At 46.4% G+C, this 23,674-nt stretch overlaps 1 protein-coding gene across 1 annotated transcript; it reads left to right on the top strand.

Moving 5' to 3' along the window:
* Positions 1-1,470: 1,470 nt before the first annotated feature.
* TGFBI (transforming growth factor beta induced) lies at positions 1,471-22,822 on the top strand (the record flags this gene model as incomplete). Its single annotated transcript, XM_082291787.1, has 17 exons — positions 1,471-1,583; positions 5,841-5,939; positions 12,485-12,549; positions 13,543-13,700; positions 14,638-14,802; positions 15,510-15,656; positions 16,330-16,471; positions 17,026-17,238; positions 17,377-17,514; positions 17,754-17,899; positions 18,050-18,186; positions 18,699-18,829; positions 20,673-20,797; positions 21,690-21,792; positions 21,993-22,072; positions 22,440-22,464; positions 22,633-22,822. 17 exons carry the CDS (start codon positions 1,471-1,473, stop codon positions 22,686-22,688), a joined length of 2,043 nt encoding a protein of 680 aa, XP_082147913.1. The 3' UTR covers positions 22,689-22,822.
* Between the last annotated feature and the right edge of the window lie 852 nt (positions 22,823-23,674).

Here is a 23,674-nt window from a genome sequence, read left to right as displayed (position 1 = left end):
TGATTTCCTACTTAGATGGAGGAAGTAATGAAACACTCCCTGGGGAGAGGAAACCTGACTGAGGAATGGTTTTATGTATTTTATCCAATAAGCATTAATGGGTTTTATGCAGATCAGATTTATTTACTGTGGGGAAAAAAATCTTTGTAAATTTAAGGTGCTTAATATTGCCAAAGATTTTTTCTCTTTGGCTCAGTGGCTGCTTGCTGGACACATTTCAATTCCCATCCCTTGCTGAGCAGCTGCCCTTGTTGGCCACTGCCCAGTCTGCAAAGCCACAGGAGGATTTTGCAGAGATCTGTCCCTAAGGGCAAGTGGCCCCAAAGGACCCCTTTTGCTTCCCAGGCAGATTTAGGGAGGAAAGAGCCCTTCAACTTTGATGCCAGTCCAATCAGAGCAAACCCTTTACAAACACTGGGATGTTGCAGTGAATCATAGAATCACACAAAGGTTTGGTTTGGAAGGAACTTTAAAGCTCATGTCGTTCCAACCCCCCTGCTGTGGGCAGGGATGCCTTCCACTATCCCAGGTTGCTCCAAGCCCCATCCAAGCTGGTGTTGAACACTCCCACGGATGTGGCAGCCCCAGCTTCTCTGGGCAGACTGTGGCAGGGCCTCACCACCCTCACAGGGAAGAATTTCTCCCAAATATCAAATCTAAATCTCTCCTCTTTTAGTTTGAAACCATTCTCCTCTGTCCTAACACTATCTGCCCATATAAAATTTGCTCTCTTTCCTTTTTGTAAACCCCATTTAGGTACTGTTAGCGTCTCGAACATCTCCCTGAAGCTTCTCTTCTCCGAACTGAACACCTCCAACTTTCTCAGCCTAAGAGCTCCTGCTTTCGTTTGGGTTGGTATAAAGGCAGTAAGAAGGATGACCAAGGGTGACCCCTGCCAGTGCTGGAAGTGGCTGAGAGGGGGTCGACACCAGGAGGCACTGAGGGGACCTGGGGAGGCAGCGCGGGTGGCGTGGGCTGAAGCCAGGAGAGCCCCCGGGCAGGGAGATCACGAAGGGGCTGGAGCCGGTGGGACACCCGGAGCGTGGCAGTGCAACCACCCGCCCTGAGTCCTGACTGGGGGAAGGATGGAGGGAAAAAGTCTGGATGAAGAAGAACGTGGAGATGAAACACCGATCTGGGAAGGGGGATACAGGACATCCCTTGCTGCTTCCCCCCCCCGCCCCCGCCGCGGCGGGACTGCGAGGCACGGACGGAGCGACGGGTGGAAAGACGGAGGGATGCAAGGGCGGGTGGGCGGACGGAGGGACGGATGGATGCCCTTCGCGGGGGGCGGCCCCTCTCCCCTCTTTCCCTCCCCTCCCGCCGGGCCGGGCCGGGCCGGGCAGCTCCGCTCCCCCCGCGGGGCCGCTCCCGCCCCCGCCCCCGCTCCGCCGCCGCATTTAACGGGGCTCGCCGCCGCCGGCCCGGCCCGTCCCGTCCCGGCCGCCCGGTCCCGTCCCGCTCCCGGCCATGGTGCGCCCGCCGCTGCCGCTGCTGCTGCTGGCGCTCGGCCTCGCCGCCGCCGCCAAGTCCCCGTACCAGCAGGTCCTGCAGCACAGCCGGCTCCGCGGCCGGCAGCACGGGTAAGCGGCGTCCCGCGGGGACGGGGAGGGCAGGGGGTAGGGGTGGGGGGGAACCTCTTTTAACCCCCTGCGTTTTCCCGACTCCCGTCGGCAGCCGGCGGCCCGCGGGGGATGCGCCCGGAGCCGTCTCGCCCGTCCCGCGCAGCCCCGCGGGGTCTTTGTGCGGGCGCGGAGGCGGCGCCGAGCCGGGGCCGCGCGGGCACTGCGGGGAGCTCTCTCGGTAACCACTTCTTTCATTTCTTTCACTTTCATCCTCTAGTAACTGTTTTCTTTCGATAACTTTTCCGCTTTTCCGTCACGAAACTTAGTATTGCAGATGTCAGTTCAGACCCCTCAATGCTTCTTTACCAGTATATCCCTGTTGAGGAAAAAGGGGATAAAAATCCCTAGATTTTGAACCATTAAAGATTTTGTGGAAAGAATTGTCGCTTTCATGAATTTGTAGGGAAAAAAAGGAAAATCTCTTCAATGTCTCTATGGAGTCAGCACCAACTTACTCTTTGACTGGAAACCCCAGTCAGTCTTGGAAGTTTTCTTGACAAAAAGAATCACTTATTTACTCATAAACCTTACAAGATAAGGCCTACGGAATAATGCATGTAGACCTCTCTTGCTTGATACACAGCATGTTATAGAGTGAGTACTTTGAGACTTCATTAATAGGCAGAAAACTAACCCAATGTTAACAACCAAGTTGTTTCCACTGTTTTTAAAATGTATTAAGAATTCGGAGTGGTGAAAGGATGACAGACCTTTCAGCTGGCTTCCGTCTCTCAGGATGGTGACAGTGATTGAGTTGAAGCTTCTGTTTAAGTGCATTGCTGGAAGCAGGGTCATGAAATGCTTTAAGTAAAAAAAAAAGACTCCCAAGATTTAAATGTTGCAATTTGATACATTCTCTGGCAGGGATCCAGGTCAGAATTTATGACAAGGGATGTGCTGTTTGTATGTCTGATCAGGTACACAATCCAACAGGCAAATTATGAGCTGATGTCTACTTGTAGTAGGTCAATAATGCCAGAACTGCAGCGATTTATGTAGAAATACAGTGAGTCTTGTTCACCATCTCTGTGTGATGTGAAACTTAAGTAAATAGTTCTGCTGATAGCCCTGAGACTGAAGTTTGCTCAGGCTGAATAAGTTAGGGCAGCCTGGTGTAAATCAGTGCACTCATCTCTGCAGAGAGGAGCTTGTTATGTTACTCCCTGCTCAATTAACAGAGGCACTGGGTAAGATATGACTGCAGTCCACTCTGGTGCCTGAGATCTTTGGATGACCCAAGGAACTGGAATGCCAGAACTTCCATCTGAGTTGAGATTAACCCAGTGTGGCTGATCACAGCTCTTTGCTCCCTGCTCCCGTTCTGATGGAGAGAGGGATTTATACCAAGCTCATTTTTGAACATACACGGACTTTTGACCATTGATTAATGATGTGCCAAAGAGATACAGCAACACAAAACCAGCCCAAAACATCGTGGATGTGGGGCATGTTGTGTTGCTTGCAGAAGCCAGCTCCACAGGGATGTGCAACCAGGACTGCCACCCTTTGCTGTGAGCATCCCCCACACCATCAATGCCCCCATTGAGCCGAGAGTGAGTTGGGAGGCAGAGCTTGGCTCTACAGCAAAACTTGTATGTCTTAATTAACTTTTTTTTAAAATGAACCAGCTCAAGTCAGTGAGAGGAGCTGAAAAGTGTATAAGGAACATTAACATTTGAAAATGAAAATGTGGGAGTGCTCTCCCCAAACCCACCCAGCTTTGTGGGCACAGCGTGATGCTGGGGAGCTCCATGGCCACAGTCCTTGCATCCTTACATCTGGGGCTGTACATTAAGTCCTGCTCTTCTCAGGCTCTTCCCAAGGACAGCCCCTGTCCCAGCAGCTCCCAGCTGCCGCTGCCAAGCAAAAGGCATTGGCTGAAGGGGAACAATAGGCAGTTTTATCCTGGAGTCAGAGCGGCTGGCTGGGAACGGCATGGCAAAGGTGATGAACTCCAACGAGGAGAGGGAAGAGTGTTGACAAATTCATTTTAAGCCAGACTGGGCAAGGAACCAGAACATGCAATGCGGGGAGCCGCTACTACAGCGTGCCTGCAGGAATCGTTGATAACACAGTCCTGAGCAGGGATTTTTCCACACTGAGGAAAAACTGGAAAAAGGTTTTCTCCCATAAGGCAGGGAAGGAGGAGCAGCCCCACAGAACTGCAGGGAGGAGGGAGCAAGGCAGTTCAATACTGTCCTGGAGGCACAAGGGTTTTCTTGGCAGGCTGCTGCTGGGGATGCGGGGGAAGTGATCAAACAAGTCCTTCAGTAGCCAGGCTTGTCAAGATGAATATTAGAGGGATTGTCCACTGCCGTCAGCCAGACGCTAAAATCGAGGCAAGGTTTGGAATTTCGATGTAATTGGAACCATATTTCGGCACGGCGGGGCCGGGTGGCCAAGGTGGGCTGAGTCAGAGAGCACAGACGTCTCTCTAAGTGATGATTTGGCTTGGAAGTTGCTGAGTCTGGGCCAGTTTGCACCAGCTGAAAGTTTGGTTTTGTGATTTCTAACTTTTTTTTCAGTAGGTTCTTGCTCCTTGTTCCCTGCCTTATATACAGAAACTGAATGAAATCCTTTCATGAAGAAACAAACTACCATTACTGGATGTGGCAGTAATGAGGGAAACGATGAGCTGGGTCCCCACAGGTCCTCTCTTTCCCCTCGGGGCAGGATGAAGGTGCCTGGGACATGCAGGGTCGGATGCTGCCTCCGCATGGCCCTGCGGCAGCCGCACCAACAAAGGCTCATTGAAGGCAAGCCAGGCTCCCGCGGAGGCTGGCACTGGAGTCAGCCAGCATACAGGAGACCCTCAGGTTAACTCATGCTAATGATGGGCATGCTGGCCCGTTTCGGGATGCCGCTGAAAAGCAAGCACGGCCGCAGGAGGACTTGGTGGTTGGGCTGCAAACTCTGCTTTTGTTCATTTTGGGGGGCAAGCGGGCAGCGCCTCGGTCAAACGCAGCGGGACACAGGCTTCTGCCTGTTCTCCTGAGCAGATCAACAGGACCTTCACAAGAGCATCTCCAGACTCCATTTGGAGTTTCGTTTGTGCAAATGAAAACTCCGCCTTGGACAGCACAGAGCACTTCTGACAGGCTGAAGTGATGATTTATGCATTTTGCTTAATTATTTGTTTTCCCTTCATCTGCTTGGCAGCCAATACTGTGCATACTTTTGGTGATGCTGCTGCAACTGGGACATGGTGTTGGAGTTGGGAATCCAGCCTCAGCTGGGCTAAGCATCCTCAGCTTGCTTGGACATTTGCTACACCTCTGGTCAAGCCCAGAGGCAGTTGATAGCCTTGCAACCCAGATCCATAAATCATATCTTTTGTGCTGACCGTGTTTTGCCTACACATGTGGCCAGGGTTGCTGGCCACAAACCACAGAGCCAGGCAGAGCAGAGAAATGCTGTGCTGGCCAAACCAGCAGCAAGGAAACTCCCAGCTCCAGCTTGACCACATCTCTGCTCACGGTGATGCCACTTCTTAGAAAGCTGAAGAGCTGCAGTCAGCTCTCAGCAGGGTTACTCACACATGGAACACCAACCACCGGGTGTTTTGGCTGAACAGGAGCTCTTGGTACCTTATGGGCTGATACAGCCACTCTTGATCTGTGCTGTCATATCTGGTGTGTTGAAACAGGGGAGGGCAGTGCCACTGCTCCTCCTCCCCTCATTCAGCTCAGCATCCATGGTCAGAATTTGCTGAGTCTATCATACGGCAAAAGTTCTGGGTTTGGTGCAAGCCTGTAGGCTGATAAATATCTGTCTTACCTTTTTTATGTCCTAGACAATAAAATAACGGTTTCTTTTGGAAGGACTTGTATTATTACATAACTTTCTGAGGCTTTAGCTGTGATCCCAAATTTTAAGTAGCTGTTCACCATGGAAATTCTGAGCAAAGTATTTTTACTTGATTTGTTTACATTTTGGTGAGAGGTGGAACATGGAAAAAGTCAAGAATTTGCATTCAGTGAAGAAAGAGATGCTCTGGCAGAGTCCAGAGAGATCTCTTTCACTGCTTCCTCCATTTAAGGACGGTCATTATTGGCCTAAATTGAGCAAGTTGACCTGCAGCTCTCAAGGTTTCCTCCTTTGCAATCCCAGCAGGGCTTTTCAGGCACTGTCAGGTGGGGTCTGGCTCTGTGCTGGGGGTCAGCATTGAAGGAGGAAGGCTTACAAGACCCTCTTCTGCTCTGTCATTTCCTGCAGCCCCAACGTGTGTGCGGTGCAGAAGCTGATCGGCACCAACAGGAAATATTTCACCAACTGCAAGCAGTGGTACCAGAGGAAGATCTGCGGGAAGTCCACGTAAGTCCCTGAGTGCCAGACAGGGTCTCCCCAAAGACCCTGTTGTGGAGGTGGGTGCTGGCTGGGAGAAGCAGACAGCAGCTGTGGGATGTCAGAGCCCATGGTGTGGGTGTCACGTGTGTATGTGTTAAGAATTACTTTAGCTTTTTACCCCCTAAGAAATATTTGTTTTTCTAAAACACTTTGATGCTAAGAAGAAAAAGTGCCATGTAAATATAAACCCTGATGGTTTATTCTAATTGCATTTCTATGTATACTTATATAACTCTCAGTGCTGTAATGAAGTGTGTACCAGATGTTTTCTAGTACTTAGCCCTGTCTGTCTCCATGATAGGTTCAATGCTGCCTAAATTTAAGAAATAAAAAAGGGGAAAAAAAGGCAGCCCTGAGTTGATGGATATTGGAGAGAATGTAAAATTCATCTCCATCTGTTTGCTTTGGAAGGGAAAACAAATAAAAGGAAAGATGTGTCAGCTTTAGCCAACACTCTGATGACTCCACCAGGAAAGTTAATCAGACTTGCAGGCCAATTCCACGTCTAAAATTGCAAACAATAATATTCAAGTAGCTGTTGCATGAAGAATCTGTGTGAGCAGCCTCGGGACATTCTTTTGAAAGATGCAGTCAGCAGATAATTAAGGCTATGCATGCTTGACTATCTGCCAGGCTGTAGAGAAGGAGCGGGGAATCTTTTCCCTTGCTGTAATCCAGACTGGACTTTTGGACACACTGGCCCACAGCACAGACCATCACAACACCCAGGGTCAGTGCAAAGATTCCCTGAGCATTCCTGGCTGTGGGATCAGAGCTGTGGGCCAGGTCTCATCCTGGATCTGCAGGGTCAAGAACAGAGAGAAGAAAATCATCTCATGTGTTTCTCTTACGGTTCAATGTAAATTGGAATTAGAGCTATAGCAACATGCTGCTCTTTACTGCAGATTTGGGTTGCTGTCATTGGTGTAGCTGGGACACCTGGCCATTGGGATTCATGTCTGGTGTTGGTGTGGGGAGAGGGCAGGCAAGCCAGGAGTCACGGCTGTGCACAGCTTTTGGCTTTCGTTGTACTTCACTTGAATTTGCCCAAAGAAGGAGAGTTCTGTACTTCAGGAGGATGTATTTCTGGATGTACCATGTAGTGTGCACATACCATCATTTTCCTTATGTCCAACTGTCCTAAAAAAGGAGAGGCAATAATGTAAAAACAAGCAACCAGCCCCCCTTCCCTTAATTCTACGAACACAAAAATTTGGAAAGGCTTAACTTGGGTGATTAGAGTTCAGGCTGTCATCTTGGCTGAATAATGGCCTTCTTGACATAAAATGGACAAGTTTATGGCACAGCAATATGGTCTCATCATTGCCTTTTCTGATAACAGAGTAGCTTAGTATGCCTCCAAAGAAAACACAACCCAGCTGTGGATGTGGGAGAGTTTTCAGTGCTGTAGTCACTGAAAGGCAAAGCAGTCCAGCCATGGATTTCTTTAGCTCTGAAGCAAATGAGAAACTAACCTTATGTAACCCAAGTGTGCAGCCGTATTTGGCACAGACAAACTCATCCATCCGCTTATCTCTGGGAGGAGGTAGAATAACTGGCATCTGGCAGTATTCCATTATTTCATTTGAGGAGATGGGGTGATCTCTTCTACCTCATTTTCTCTGCTTTTACCCAAGTGTCTCACCCAGTGATGCATCACTGAGAGAAAAGCACACAAACCATTAACCTGCCTGTTAACCTATGAGGTAATCTTTCCATTATCCACGGAATTTGCTCACTATTCTTTGTTTTACATCATCTCCACAATGGGTGTTATTGTCTTCTCTCCTCCCAGTCATTCTTGAGCCTGGGCCCTGCTTTCTCCTTTAGCAGTGCTGGTGCAGAACAAAAGACACATGCCTTGACTCGGATTTTCCAGAGGGCCCTGGGACAGCTCTGATTACAAATGTTTGCTTGTGATGGCTCCCACTGGACGTGGTGTGCCTGGCATATGGAAGCAATCAGGAGTCATTTGGGCTATAAAGGACATGATGCATTATGCTGTAGCAGTCAAATTCTTTCAGCAGTGTCAGGAGTCTGATGTTGTGCTGTGCTCAGGTGCCAGAGCCCAGAGAGCAGGTGGGCACGGCTGATGGTCCTCAGCATGGACCTCCAAACTGGCCCCTTCTGTTGGACTGAGCTGGTCTGTGAGAGATTTTGAGAATACCACATACCCTTAAATGCCAGAAAAAGTCAGGATTTGGCATGTTTGTCATCATAACTCTGTGGATCCAGCCTTTGCTTGGGATCTGTACTCAGCAGTCCTCTCCTAAAGCTGTGTGCGTGGTACCCTGGTTGGTAGGGGGATCCCTTCCATCAGCATGGGCATTTTCTCCTCCTCCTAAAAGGTTTTTCCCACATGAGAACAGCAGTCCCGGGGAGGAGACACTTGACCCATCTCATCTACTTCACATTTGACCTGGCTGTTATCCTCCCTATTTGCTTAAAGGCTCAGTGGTGCCACAAGCTGTATGTGTGTTGCAGGTGAAAATGCCTGGCTCTAGGATGATAGTTTTGACTGCTTTGGTTTCTTTCCTTTCCCGGCTCTGAGGTAGTGGGGAGGGAGGTCAGTGACAACTGGCAGGAACTACCAAGGAGCAAAGCTGAGCTCCTGCAGAGCTGGTTCAGAGCAGACAAATTCATCCCTGAGCAAGGAAGACAGAAAAGGCTGCAAGCCTGTATAGCATAACTTCACTCGCTGTGGAATGATCACATCCTGCATCAGGTGGCTCAGAGTGACTGGAGCAGCAAGGAAAGCCAGCCTGAAAAACACAGACGTGCTTGGTCTTTAGTCTTAGCTCTGTGTGCCTCACCTTTGTGCTGCTGCTCCAGGCTGAGAGGGCTCAGACCCCTGGGCAGCAGCAGGTGCTGTGCTGAGCTCCTCCGTGGCTGTTGGCAGAAACAGAGGTTACACCTCGGTGGGGAGACTCTGGGGCTTTGTAGACTTGATGCTTCTGGCCCACAGGGGTGGAGTAACTCCACTGGGGCTGTTTGTGCACAATGGAAATTTTAATTCATGCTTCAGAAGAAGACTCCTACCTCTTTATCTGCTTTTTTTTTTTCCTTTGTTTTTCTCTACCAAAATATTGGCTCACACAGTTACAGAGAAATTAAGTAGAGGATTTATGTAGAGTTTTTATCGTTGCTGATGAAGTGAGATAAGACAGTTGGCAAGAATTCTGACACTGCTTGGATTTCAAGGAGCACTGAGACAAAATTGTTTTGGTAATTAGGTAATTTTCCACTGTTGGTTATTCCAAAGCCAGAGAAATAGTTCATTTAGAGTATCTTATCATCATTTTGCCTGTGTATTTTATATTTTTCTACCTCCCTTATGCACTGGACTCATTATTACAGAATTGGGGTTGCAATGGAACACATCCCCACACAATGTTTTATCTTGAGAATGAAAAGACAACTCATAAATTCTGGTTTGGATTACTTTTTGAGGAATAACCCATTAATAAATTCCTTTTTTTTTTTTTTTCTCTTTTAAATTAACTTTCCTTTTTTCATGTCTGATGCACTTTCCTCAGTTTAGAAAAAGATTACTGGCACTTATTTTACAAAAACAAAACATATGGGCTTTATTACAGGAAATTATTACAAATGGATCTTTTTCCACTAATATATGCCTAAGCTTATTTTTATTACCTTGAAAAATGCACTTAAAATTTAATTTCAGCTCCTAAGAATGCAACAGCAGTGGAACAATGACTAATAAAAGCCTAAACTAAAGGAGCTTGCTTCTGCAGGCAGACACAGATAGACATTTAAGAAATAGTGTTTCGAAACCAGAGGCTAAAAAACTATAGATTTGTCTTGAAATTACTCACTGAGGAGGTCAGGAAGTTGTGGTCAAGGCATTGCAGAGTGGATGACAAATGCTCTTTGTGTTAGGGCAGTGCTGATCTAACCCACATCGCTGGCATCCGCTGTGTCCCGGTGGATGGTCTGTGGCCACTGAGCAGACAGCAGAAACAGGGATGCACAGGGCAGTTCCAGAGGCTTTTGTGCAGAACCCACTGTGTGGAGCAGTGGCTGGGAGGTGTTCAAGGGAAGTACTCCTCCCTGGGCAGCAGACTGTGGCTCTGGCCCAGCTGGAGCCAGACGTGTCAAGAGCAGCCTCCCTCCCCCATGGATGTGTAGGGCACGGCAGCACAGAGGTGAAGAGCATCCTTCAGCCACGGCCCTGATGCTCCTTTCCAAGGGCTGGAGGTGGCTGCAGGACCAGTTGGGAACATGCCCTGGGCCCACCCCTGAGCAACCCCTTGAATGGTGCCTTTGGGTGGGCTGGGTGGTCTCGTGCTTCCACCAGCCATGGGAGGCCAAATGCCTGAAGCTGAAGCTGTGTTTAATAACCATCATCTCTGGCTCCTTGTAGGTGCCAACCCTTTGCTGAGCACCTCTGTGTTCACCTGGCCCTTTGCAGCAGTTTGCCAGTGCTTGGAATGGTGATGTGCCAGGCACATACCAGGTGGTGCTGAAGGTCACCTTCAGTGGGAGAGTGAGAGAGGGGACTTGAGGGAGTCCCTGCCCAAGTGGAGCTCACCCCATTACTGCCTTGGTGCTTCTTGCCATGAGCAAGCATCTTCCTGCTGGAGATGCCCACAAACCCACTGAAAAGCAGGAGATGCAGTCATGGAATCATAGAATGGTTTGGCTGGAAAGGGACTTCAAGCACCATCCAGTTCCACCCCCTGCCATGGGCAGGGACACCTTCCACTGGACGAGGTACCTGCATCCCTTCCCAGTGCCCTCCCCTCCTGGCAGGCACCTGGGGGCTGGGGCAGCCCTGACCCAGTGTGCCACAGGCTATGTTCATCCACGTCCTGCCCCTTTGGAGCAGCTCATTAATCTCCAATTGATCTATAAGTAAGGCTTTTAAAGCCTTCGTCAGCACTCAGGAATTATTTATGCTGAACTTTGGAATGATTTCTCTTTAATCAGTTCTTCATTTTTGATTACAGGTCTGAACCAAGGGAACTGTCTAGACTGGATTTAGTTTCTAGGGTGAAAAAAAGAAAAATTGGAGGTAGGGGAGGGAAGTGGTGAGGGAAGAAAGTGTGTGTTTCCAATGAACACGAGACAGGGGGGCTGGGAAAGTGGAGCAGCAGGGTGTTAAGATCTCCAGTAGTCAAAGGAAGGGATTGCTTTAGGCAAACTCTTTCCCACATGGAATATATAATGTCTAGACAATCAGTCTGGGTTTGCTTTGTAATTCTCTTAGGAAACCATGACACAGAATTTATTTGCTTCTGTCACAGAAAAGCAGGTATTTGTTTCACTTTCTGGCTCTTAATTACCCTGAAGAATTCCCTATTAAACCCCAGGCATTTCCACTGTTTGTTAACAGTTTTAAAATGATGACAAATATCTGAAGCTGGAGGATTTTCCTCTCCGTTTGAGTGAGTGTGCTGAGCCTCGGCAATACAGCATCCTACTTGTCTCAAATCCAGCTGGGAGCACAGAGGAAATCTTTGGGAGGAACACCTATTCCCTGGCTCTCTCAGCATATCAATCTGGTGGCCTTACTCCTTTCACACCAAGTATAGAGCAATAGGTGAAAGAATCCCCTGGGAAAAATAAACAGGCAACTTCTGGATTGATTTTTACTGATTTTTTTTTCCTTTTTCTTTTTGCTTTTTTTTCTTTTCCCTGTTAATACCAAGCCATGTTCCCTCAAATGGCCACCTTTGAGAATCAGATGATTTGTTTCCCATTGAGCTGCAGATGATGGATGCAGTTTTCAGGGAGCTCTGGCTTATTTAGGATCTGTAAATCGGCAGGACAGCCCAGGATGGTGTCTCTGACTCCTTTGGTTTTACTGGGCGAAAGTGCTTCCAGTCAGAAGGAAGTGCTGCTTTGAAGGTGCTCACATGGACACAGCTGTGCCCGGCTGCCTGTGGATGCACATCCCACTGCTGGTGAAGTTTCTCCTTGCAGGGCTTTTCCCAAGTCCTTGTGCCAGTGCACATATCTGAGAACAGGGTTCTCCTTTCCCTCCAGGTCTGTCTTGTGGATTTTGCCATAAGTAAGCAAATAATTTCTGGTGGTGGACTAAAACAGGGTGAAATGAGAGGGAAATGCTTGGCTGGTTTGGTCAAACAGCCACGGTGGAATTGCGGGTATTGGCTGAACAGTGATGAGATGTGACAGCAGCAGTCAGCCGAGGAGATCCCCAAATCCCGTGGGAAATGTGCCCAGATGAACCAGCACTGGCAGTCTTGTTGGGACTGTGGAATCAGTTTCCATCCACTGTTTGTACAAAGTCTCCTGGAAAGCGTGGTTTTGAAAAGAAATTGTGTCTGCTTTTGTTCTGTGGAGAAATTGGCAACATGCAGCCCTGAAGGAGATAAAAAGTGTGGTTTGTCTTTTGCTGAAGTCTGTATTTCTAATGAAGAGTCTGCTTGGAAACATCCCCAAATATGGATGGACCCAGAACTGTAGCAAACAGAGAAAAAGCAGCAAGATACTGTTGGTTAATCTGCCGTATCCATCTCTTATTCCAGGGTAATCAGTTATGAGTGCTGTCCTGGATATGAAAAAGTTCCTGGAGAAAAAGGCTGCCCAGCTGGTAAAAATATGTTTGACATTTTTTAGACTTCTTAAAATTATACAGCTGCCTAGTAAAGGGAAATGTTAGAAAATTGCTCAAAGTGGATTTGATTTTTGCAATTTATGCACTGTATTGCCATGAACAAGTCCAAAATGGACTCGGTGGAGGACTAGCCAAGGGTCAGATCAGCTCCAAAGCATGCTAAATGTTCCAGACAACTTAGAACCTTGGATATAATTGAACTTAATCGAGCTTGGGAGGGCCATAGGGAACTACTTATTCCAGCAAGTAATATATCTATATTGGCAATGCAATGCAAAGGAATGATAGAGTAACAGACAGCTCTGCCAATCTCTGCTCATTTTCATTTTCACAGATTCATAGAATGGTTTGGGTTGGAAGGAATCTTAAAGATCATCTGGTTCCAACCCTCTGCCATGGGCAGGGACACCTTCCACTATCCCAGGTTGCTTCAAGCTTCATCCAACCTGGCCTTGAACATTTTGGCAAGCATGGGGTTAGCAAAATCGCATTTAGTTGATATTGGGAGGGAATTAACTGGGTTTATTGAAGAAAGCCATATTCTGCTTTTGCTTTTGCTTTTGCTTTTGGTACACTTCCTTCCACAAAAGTCTGATGCCTCCAAGTTAACCACATGGGCTGGTGCAGGTGGTCAGTGGAGACTGAGACCAGCAGTGTCCAGCACCAAATCCCAAAAGCCTGAACACAAACAGGATTGTGTGAAAGCAATCAATATCTTTGCTTGCCTAAATCCCATCTGTATAAATCCAGAATAAGTCCATTCAAACTTGCAGAAATGCAGTAGATCCTGGATTACACTGCTGTAATTGAGGGTGAAGCAGTCAGGCTATGATTATTTATTATCTAATTAATGAACAGATACCAGTCCCCTGACGTGCTTCATTTCCCCAAGCATTCTCACCAGCTATGCTTTAATTCAGTCAGAAGAATGAATGATGTTTCTGGGAACTCAACCTTCTCTTCTTTCAGCTCTACCACTTTCAAACATCTATGAAACCCTGGGAGTGGTTGGGTCTGCCACCACACAGCTCTACTCCGACCGCTCCAACCTAAGGCCAGAAATTGAAGGACCCGGAAGTTTTACAATTTTTGCTCCCAGTAATGAGGCCTGGGCATCCTTGTCTGCTGTAAGATAATTCCTCTGCTTTCTCCTCTTCCTCTGATTTTCCCTAGTGTAAATCCAGCTCTGCAGGGGTCTGGCAGGATAGACATAGCACTGATAGAAGAAGGACTGCGGATTTCCAAGGCGGTCCATCGGCTCCAGAGCTTCGCTTCTGAAGGATCCCATCACTAGAGAGATGTGGATGGAGAAATCCCCTCATTCAGTTTTCCCTGCCTGTTGCTATTAGAGATTGCATTGAGACCTGCAGCAAGAAGCTTCCCATCCCTTTCCAGTTTTCTTGTTGACCCTTACATTGCCATTCTGGTTGTTCTTAATTTGTACAAATAGCCAGTCCCAACTGGAGCCTTGGTAATTCCCACGTGAGTGTTTGCCATGCTCAATTAGATGTACATTTCCTTTACATTCATTCTCATTTTCTCACTCTGTGTCTTGTGGTATTTCTACTCCTGAAATGGTCACTGCTGTCCTGCTGGTGCTCCCATCCCAGTTGAGCATCCCTGTGAACAAGAACAACTACTCGGGCAGGGAGGAGGGATATTTTTGGGTCTCCCCACTGCCAAGACTCTGCCCCAAATGCCCCAGCAGAGCCCCTTGCAGGGATGATGCTGTTGGGAAAGGTCTTTTGGTATGTTTGTCCACGGCCCTGTTGCCTTACTGCTCCTTTCAATGCAATGATCCCACTCTGGAGCTGCAATCATCTCTTTGTCTGCCAAGTACTGAGGGTGTCAGAGCTGTTAGCTGCTTTCCTAAGGCAAAAGATAAAGGTTTGAGAAAGTTGAGCACTTAATTTACACAAATGGCATGAAGCTGAGTGAATCACTTAATATTCATGCCCATGCCCCCACCCTGGAAGCACTCTGGGTGCAGCCAGACCTCCTGGTCCTCTCTAACAGCTGCCTAATTGCACTCAGTACTGAAAAATTGATTTTTCTGTTTTTCAGGAAACTCTGGATTCCTTAGTCAGTAATGTTAACATTGAGCTGCTCAATGCCCTCCGCTACCACATGGTGGACAAACGGGTCCTCACAGATGATCTGAAACACGGGACCACACTGAACTCCATGTACCAGAACCTGCCTATCCAGATCCACCACTATCCCAACGGGGTAAGGCACTCACAGAGTCAGAGTGGCTCAGGCTGGAAGGCACCACAGTGGGTCATCTGGTCCAACCTCCCTGCTCAAGCAGGGGCATCCCAGAGCACTGGGCACAGGATTGTGTCCACATGGTTCTGGATATTTCCAGTGAGGGAGACCCCACACCCTCTCTGGGAAACTTGTTCCAGTGCATGGTCACCCACAGTAAAGAAGTTCTTCCTCATATTAAACCTACCCACAGCATGCTTGCTTTTTGGCTGCCTTGCAACTCCTACACTGTCCTTGTGCCTCCAGGACTCTGTAAGGCTTAGGTTGATCCAAGTATACATATTTTGTATACTTAAATCATATGATTTAAGATACATACTTTGAAGGAGTTGGAAAGAATACTTGGTTTCCTCAATGCTGTTGCAGGGCAGTTGCCCACGCTGCTGTGTAACTGTGCTTGCCCAAGTATTGGTTGTGGCTTATTTTATTAGTCTTGAGGGTAGACAAAACCACTGACGATTTTCAATGCTCTTTGAACATTAAATATTTCAAACATTCTTGATAGAACATTCTCATTCTTGATATGTCTTTTAAGGAAATCACATTTCTTCTCTTGCTGATTAAATAAAATGCTCACTGCATTTGAAATAGAAATAGAAAAGCAGCAGAGGATGCTTGACCTTCTGGTTTTAGTGCATGAAACACCCCATGGCTCATTCCCTCTGCAGATTGTGACTGTGAACTGTGCCAGGCTGTTGAAAGCTGACCATCATGCCACCAATGGAGTGGTTCATGTCATCGACAAAGTCATCGCCACCACTACCAACACCATCCAGCAGATCATTGAGACCGAGGACAGCCTGGAAACCCTTCGGGTGAGTTCACACATGGGTGCTCCAGGTCTCCTTAAAGATGCTCAGTCACCCCACTCCCAGTGAATTGTCCTGAAGAGCTTTGGCATTGTCTTGGGCTGACCCTGGAGCTGCTGATGAAATCCTCGTACCAATGTAGCTCTTTTTGCTTTAGGAAGAGAAGTGTTTGCTATCAGTGCAAGTAGGGTTTTATGATAGTAATTGTCACACTTTGATGTCTGTTCAAAAAAAGAGATAGACTGAGTCTGTCTCCTCACTCTTGTGGGGGAGTCTCAGCCCTAGGAGGCATTAACTGTTTTAATTTGATGTGTCCGAATTTATTTGCTGAAAATGCACAGGGGATTTACAGTTAGCCAGCTGTAGGTTCTGATCTGAATTATTCACTGGAACTACTGTGACCCTTTCCAGGCATGTCTGGGTATTCGAACTAGCTCTCAGTCTTGCTAAAAAAAAAGGGCTCTTGTGCTCAAATTTCTGGAACACCAGAGAACCATGGGGCTGGGTCAAATTTATAAGGGGACCAAAGTGCTGAATGAAACTATTCAGGATTTTTTGTAAGTCCTCTGAAATTATAAAAGCCTTAATAAGTCTGGCCCTCAGTGTGTGCCTGGACAAAGTTTCTAACCTTTTTATTCTGTCTGAATGTGTTTTACCCTCTCTCCTTATTTCTCCAAAGACTGCTGTGGCTGCATCTGACCTCAGCAGCTTGCTGGAAAGCGAAGGCCAGTACACACTCCTGGCTCCAACCAATGAAGCCTTTGAGAAGATCCCACGAGAAACACTGAACAGGATCCTGGGAGACCCAGAAGCCCTGAGGGGTAAGTGCTTGTTTACTGAGGCCATTGAGAGACTGAAGAGTATTTTTCAGCTCTTCTAAATTTTTTTCTCAAGGACATCTCAACAGCTCCTTGATACACTCTGACAACAGCTGCAGTAAACAGATGTGACAGAGTCTATCTTTTTTAACTGGACAGCCCAGAGCCCTTTGGTTGTAGATGTGGCAGAAGGAGTGGCATCCAGATATGGATGAGGGAGCTGAAGCAGTCCCTTTTCTGAATTTTCTTTTAGCACTTTATGTGGTGGTGATTTCTTTTGATCCAGCAAGATGCAAGAAAAGTAGTATCTAATCAGTGTAACTTCCCCTGGCAAGTGAGTAGAATACCCACATGAAGCCTTTTGAAGTTGGCAAAAGTGTATAAAAAGTGACTCTTTTTAGGCATTTTATTTCACAGGCTGTGGAATTAAAATCAGCACAATTTAAAATGACTGCATTCTATGGAGTACACCCTGGCCATTGAACAGGATCCCTAAAAGCTGCCATACTTTCATAGCTGCTTTTTGCAGCTCACTAAGACACTCGCCTCTCTCACAGACCTGCTGAACCATCACATCCTGAAGTCAGCCATGTGTGCTGAGGCCATCATCGCTGGCCTGACCATGGAGACTCTGGAAGGAACCACCTTGGATGTGGGCTGCAGTGGGGAAGAGCTGACCCTCAATGGGAAGCCCATCATTGCCAACAAGGACGTCCTGGCAACCAATGGCGTTGTACATTTTGTTAATGAGCTGCTGATCCCAGACTCAGGTACTGGTGCCTCTCTGGATCTTTCTTTCTGTTGCCTTTCTTTTGTCTATTTTTCCAAGGAAATGCTGGATTTAGAGGGCACAGTGATGAGTGGATAGCCTTTAATGCAAGGCTACTATGTGTTGCTTTTCTTTTCAGCTAAGACTGTGTTTGAGCTGGCACAAGAATCTGAAGTTTCCAAGTCTACAGACCTTTTCAGACAAGCTGGTCTCAGTTCTCATCTAACTGGCAGTGAGCAAGTGACCCTCCTTGCCCCAGTGAATAATGTGTTCAAAGGTAAACCACAGATTAAATCTCTTTCTTCCATCAGCTTGGGCCACAGATCTCCTTCAAACAGTCTTCAGCCAAGTTTCAGTGCACAAGTATGCAAATCCTCTCTCAAATGCCTCGAGGCAGTGGCATCTAGCTTTACAATTTAAAACTGATGTGGGTAATACTCTGTATTTGAATGGTTTTTAGTGTCTCAATAGTCATTTTAAGTGGATCACTGGTTCTTTTCATACTTTTTGCTGCAGATGGACTCCCCATTATTGACAGCAACATGAGAAACTTGCTTCTGAACCACATTGTCAAAGACCAGCTCTCCTCTAAGTATCTGTATCATGGACAGAAACTGCAGACTCTGGGGGACAAGGAACTGAGAGTTTTTGTGTACCGCAATGTGAGTCCTTCCCGTGTGCTGAGTGATGCTCAGTGTTCTAAAGTTACAGCTATCGTGTAAAAAGTGTAAATGGTCATTGTGGAAAGTGTCAAAATCTCTCTTTTGAAGCATATTCTAATGAAGTCTTTTTTTCTGCGACTGTGTTTGCAGAACCTCTGCATTGAAAACGCCTGCATTGCTGCCCATGACAAGAGGGGAAGGTTTGGGACCCTGTTTAGCGTGGACAAAATGTTGACTCCACCAACTGGCTCAGTGATGGATGTTCTCAAGGCAGACCATCGCTTCAGGTGACCTTTCTGTGCTTCCCAAGCGCCAGTTAGGAGCAGAAGAGCTGCCAAAGCAGTTTCTATTTATTACGGGTTGTAGTCATGACAATGTGTATGTTTTTTTAGCATAGAAAGATCATCCAAAACCATGATCTCTCCAAATTATAGGGAGTGAAACTTCAAATAACCCTCAGCCAACTGTGAGCCAAGAGTAAGTGGTTCCCTTAATACCATAAAAATCTGGCTCTGAAGCCATCTCTGCCCATCAGGTCCATTGTGGCCAGACCTCTCTGTCTCCCCATACCATTTGGTCCCCATGGAGTCAGCACTCCCAGGTTCCTTTACCATTGCTCATATGTTCTCTTTGGACCTCACAGGCTCATTTCCTTCCTAACCCTCATTTTGGTTATTTGATTTGCTGGACTGCAGAGGGGTTTCACAATTGTAACTTCCCAGCTCTCTCTTGAGCCCAGCATGCAGTTGACCAACACAGTGGTTTGCAGTGAAGCATTTGATGCATGTTTGCTTTGCAGTACGTTGGTGGCTGCAATCCAGTCTGCAGGTCTGACAGAGAACCTGAACAGGCCGGGAACCTTCACGGTGTTTGCTCCAACAAACGAAGCTTTCCGAGCCATGCCCCAGGGGGAGCTCAACAAACTGATGGGTGAGCATGTCTAGAACATTTAGGTGGCGAGCTGCTGTGTGTGACTGCTCTGATACCTGGAGGAATGGCCAAGTTTCTCTGCTGTATCTCATTCTTTGGCTCTGTCTGTTGGAAGCATGAGCTTCCTACCCAATGGATTTGCATAAGCAGAAAGCTGAGGATGCACAGAGTGGCACTGAATTCCCCAAGTGGGGTTTATAGTGCCTATGTTCTTGGAAGACATGTTTGTAGTGTGTGTCACAAACTCACTACGACTTCAATTTGGCTGTGCTGGTGGTGTAAGCGAGATAACTCACAGATGTTTCTAAAGGAACCAGTGAGGTCTCTGCCCTTTTCAAGGATGAAAGAAGTGAGAATGTGACTCTTGACCACACCAGACAAGGGTGTCTAAAGAAAGTTTTGCAAAGAGAAGACATGATCCACATACAGCCTCAAGTTACACTGTCTGAAATTTAACTACTAAAAGGCTGGGGCTCTTTCTCCTTCTACATATAGATAAGGTCCAGTCTAATCCTGGGAAACCAACAAATGTTCCATTCTAGCTCAGCTGAAGACCAGTATCTGAAAAGCAAAGGCATGCAGGCTGGGTGTGGAAAAAAGCATGGGAATGTTTAATAACTCCCTTCTGGATAAGCAGCACAATCTTTTATTTTGTTCATGTTGAAAACTGGTTGTGGTTGGAAATAATGTCAGGTATTTGAATGTAATGTCTTCTTGCATTAAAACCCAGCCAAACATTGACGTCATAATTTGGGAAGCATCTGCCCATGGTAGCTGGTTATCCTTTTAAGTGCAGGGATGTGGAACCAGTAATATCAGTCCAGTCTTATGCTTAATATATAAATATTTCAGAAGTGTTTTGCAGCCATTGTAAATGGCTGCAGGAATGAAGATTCCCAGATGCAGACACTTCAGATGTTCTTTTCTCACACAAATGTTTAGCTTATGCCTCTGATGAAGAAGTGGATCATGCTGGTGAGGGCGTGCAGAGTGAACTGTGGCCACCCTCGGAAAACCACAATGGAAAAAAGCTTGCATACAATCCTTGAAAGCATTGAAAGAAAAGGTCCCCCTGGCTGAGGGTGTTGTAGATGGAGGCCACCTTTGCACTAGCTGTCTGTAGTGCTTGGCAGTGGCCCTGCATCCTCTGAAGGAGAAGATGAAGAAGCGCTGCTGGCCCACTCTGTGCATGTCACCGCCTCTTCTGGAAAACAGCTGGTGCAGGAAAAGCACCTTATCTTCCCAAAATCTGTTTCAAAGCACAGCTGTATGAGTAGAGACTCAGTGGGATGGTATCAGGGCGTCAGTCCATGAGACATTAGTGTCATTTCTCCTGCACTTTCCCCCTCCCTACCCAGCTGTGAGGATTGTTGCCAAGTGACACTGGCCTTGGTGACATTTGAAAATACCAGAATGCCCTATCTGCTTCTTTATTTCACATGGGTCTTTCCCTACCCCATCCCAAACTTCCTTGGGAAGTGAAAGCAGCAAGAGAAGCAGGTTAATGCTGTGCACAGTTGAGAGAATGAGGGATGAAAACCCAAGAAAAAGGGAATTCATGTGTAGGGCAGGCTTGGTAGCTACCAAGGTGGGACATTGGGAGAGTGTCCTTCTGGACTTGTTGGGATCCTCACCTGCCCTGGCAGGAATGGCCTCAATGCCTTAACCAGGTCCTTCTGCCAGGTTTTTGGTTTTGGTTTGTTTTTTCAATTTTACATTGTTTTTTTACACTTTCAGGAAATTATGGTGTTTTCCATGTAATTCCATTCCAGCATATTTCCAGTGAAATACGGGAAGCAAGTGCTGATACTGGTTTATAGATGTAAATGTCTTCTTCCCCCAGGTAATGCCAAGGAGCTTGCCAACATCCTCAAGTTCCACGTGGCTGATGAGATCCTGGTGAGCGGCGCCGTTAGTGCCCTGGTGAGGCTGAAATCCATGCAGGGAGATAAACTGGAAGTCAGCATGGTGAGTCACCTCAGATGGGGTTCTGTGGTCAGCAGGGCTGTCCAGTGTTTGTCCCTGTCAAGGACCAAAGCATGTCTGTGCTCATGTGGATGGTGGGGGAACATCTCCTGAATGTGTGCACAGTCCCACCAGTGTTTGCTGGGCTGTACTGGAGGGACTGTTGCCATGTGTTTAACAAGCTGGAAGAATGAAATGTGGTTTGCTTCAGCTTTCTCCCCAGAAGACCAATTGTAAATGATTTCCAGGAGCTGCTATAAATTTAACCCTGAGTCATGGGGGGGAAGCATAAATAAATGAAATGAATAGCTTGTTCAGCTAACATATCTCTTTTTGTGTAACAAAAATGATCCCTGCGTGGCCTCCCTTAGCACAGCAGGATTTATTTAGATATATAATTTCATTTCATAAACTCTATACTACATTAAGAGAATATAGGATCCTCTACTGAGGAAAAAAATAATTTCAGAAAATAAGTAATCATGGCCCACTCTATGCCTAAGAAAACACAGGACAAAAATGAAAGGGACAGTGTTTCCAGGTGCACTGAATTGGCCAACATGCATGCTAGACTCTTCCCATGTCCAGTCCTGCTCTGCCCTCTCCTGATCTCATCTCCACAGCCATCTCCCTGGCAGGTTGCTGGTGGATATGCTCTGCTGCCATGGGACAGCATTCCCAACCCATGCACTGAGGAAGTCCAAAGCCTGCAGCCATTCCAGGACAAACTGCTCAGGCTATAATTTGTTTTTATATTCTCCTTAATTGGCAAGAGGAATGAAAATGCCTTCAGCCATCCAGTAAATGAATGAATGCAAAGTGAGGGCTTTATTAATAACATTGGAAATGACAGAAGGTTCTCATCTACTTTTTTATTTTTTCTTTTACTGAACAGAAAAATAACGTAATACATATCAACAAGGAGCCTGTTGCTGAAAGTGATATCATGGCCACAAATGGTGTCATTTATGCTGTGAATTCTGTCTTACAGCCACAGGGTAGGTCCACGGTGAGAAATGTACAGAGCCAAGCCTTGTTATAGCAAAACTCCTTTGGGAAGGATTGGGGACACGGGGCAGTTGCTTTAGTTTGGTGAGGAGGGATTAGTCTGTTGTGGGATTTTCAACAGAAAATAGTGGAAGGAAGCAGCCTGCATGCTCTGACTAATATTTCAATGCTCTCAATGTCCCACCCTTAGCCTCAAGGCCACAAGAAAGAGGTGATGAGCCTGCAGATCCAGCATTAGAAATCTTCAAACAGGCATCTGCTTTATCCAAGGTAAAAAGGAAAAATCTCTCAATGTAAAACTGCCAAAATTAAATTTTTGGTAACAATGATTGGAGGATCATTTCATATTCATATGCTGACTTCCAAGGAAAGTGAGTGTATGTGTTTCATAGAATGATCTTCTTGCATGATTTAATAATATAAGAAATAATACATTTTTCAACACAAAGCCTCAGTTTGCAGCATCCTGTGAATGTAACCTTGGCATGGTACTATTATATATCAGCTTCCAATAATGAAGAGTCACTCATCCATAGTTTTTGGAGACTAAGGATAAATATATTGATGTGCAAACTGTTCTTATTGCTGTTGGAGATTTGTTGCATTTATGTAAACCCTGTGTTTTGTTTCCCTGCAGGTTTCTCAGAGGAATCCTCGACTAGGTAAAACAACTTCTCCAGCTCATTCCTAATTTCCACTGTGTCCCCCATCCTTTCAAGAGGGGTTTCTCCTGTTCCCTTGCTCTAAGCAAGATGTAGCATGGCTGGGAGGAGAGGGGGCAGGGGGATGGTTTGTGTCTGTCCCACCCAACTTGCTCTTCTCCTTGGCAGCACCTGTCTACTCCCGGATACTGGCGAGGATGAAGGAGAACTCGAGTGGATTCTGAGCCCATCGTGAGCAACCACAAGTCAGTGCCTCCATCCCATCCACTCTGGCTCACAGCTGAAGAGAAGGACAGAACCGTTTTTGAAAACCAAATATCACCCTCAAATTTATTTTTGTTTGCAATGAAACGGATAGGAAAAATGAAAAGCCATATATATATGTATATATTCTAAGACCATTTTTATTTGGGTTTGACTTTAAAGTTCCCAGACCAAGAAAATGTTTTGAGGTTGTTTGTTTTCATTTTTATTTTGTTTCTTTTTTTAATAAAAATTATTCACTAATTTTCAATTTCAAATATATCCCGTTTTGGGCTTGATAAGTACATCCAAGGGCAGGTGCCTTTTTTTTTTTTAAACAAGTATGTCCTTCCTTCTTCCCTTGGATTTTAGAAGTCTTCCATGAAATTCTGAATTGAAGGCTTTTATCAAAATTCTCTCTATTGACATTGAGAAAATTGCATAGTTATAAGCTATGGTTTGAAGCATTCTCTTTTTTTAACTGGGTTGTTTTTTTGATGCTTATGGGTTATAACTGTGCTGTATTTTGTTCACTAGATCTGAAATGAGAGTTCTCCCTGGCTGAAGATTTCCAGTAAATGATCCATTTTTAATAATGGTTGTTTTTTAATAAAAATTAAAAATAAAATCAAAAATATAAATATGAAAGGTGATGACAGTGCTTGGTTGGGTTTTTGTTTGGTTTGAATTGCCTGATGGCACCAGGTGGTCAGACCTGAGCACTGGGAAGGAGGGGAATCAGATTTGGCTGGATCAGCTGTAATAGGTCTAATAGTTATCTGAGTGGAATGGCAAAGCATTTCTCCTCTCTGATCCTGGCCTGGGATCATTTTTTGCTGGTACTTTCATGAGCAGTCACTGTCACACACTCCAAGGAGCACAGGGCAGCCATGCACATCCCTCCCACTGGCTGCTCAGCCACCTTTGCTGGCAGCTGGAGCTCAGTGCCACATCCCGAGCTGCCAGC

Source organism: Coloeus monedula (assembly GCF_965178545.1).
Source record: "Coloeus monedula genome assembly, chromosome: 15".
Classification (NCBI taxonomy): domain Eukaryota; kingdom Metazoa; phylum Chordata; class Aves; order Passeriformes; family Corvidae; genus Coloeus; species Coloeus monedula.
The sequence above is the reverse complement of the archived record's forward strand: the minus strand, read 5'-3'. Positions and strand labels throughout refer to the sequence as shown.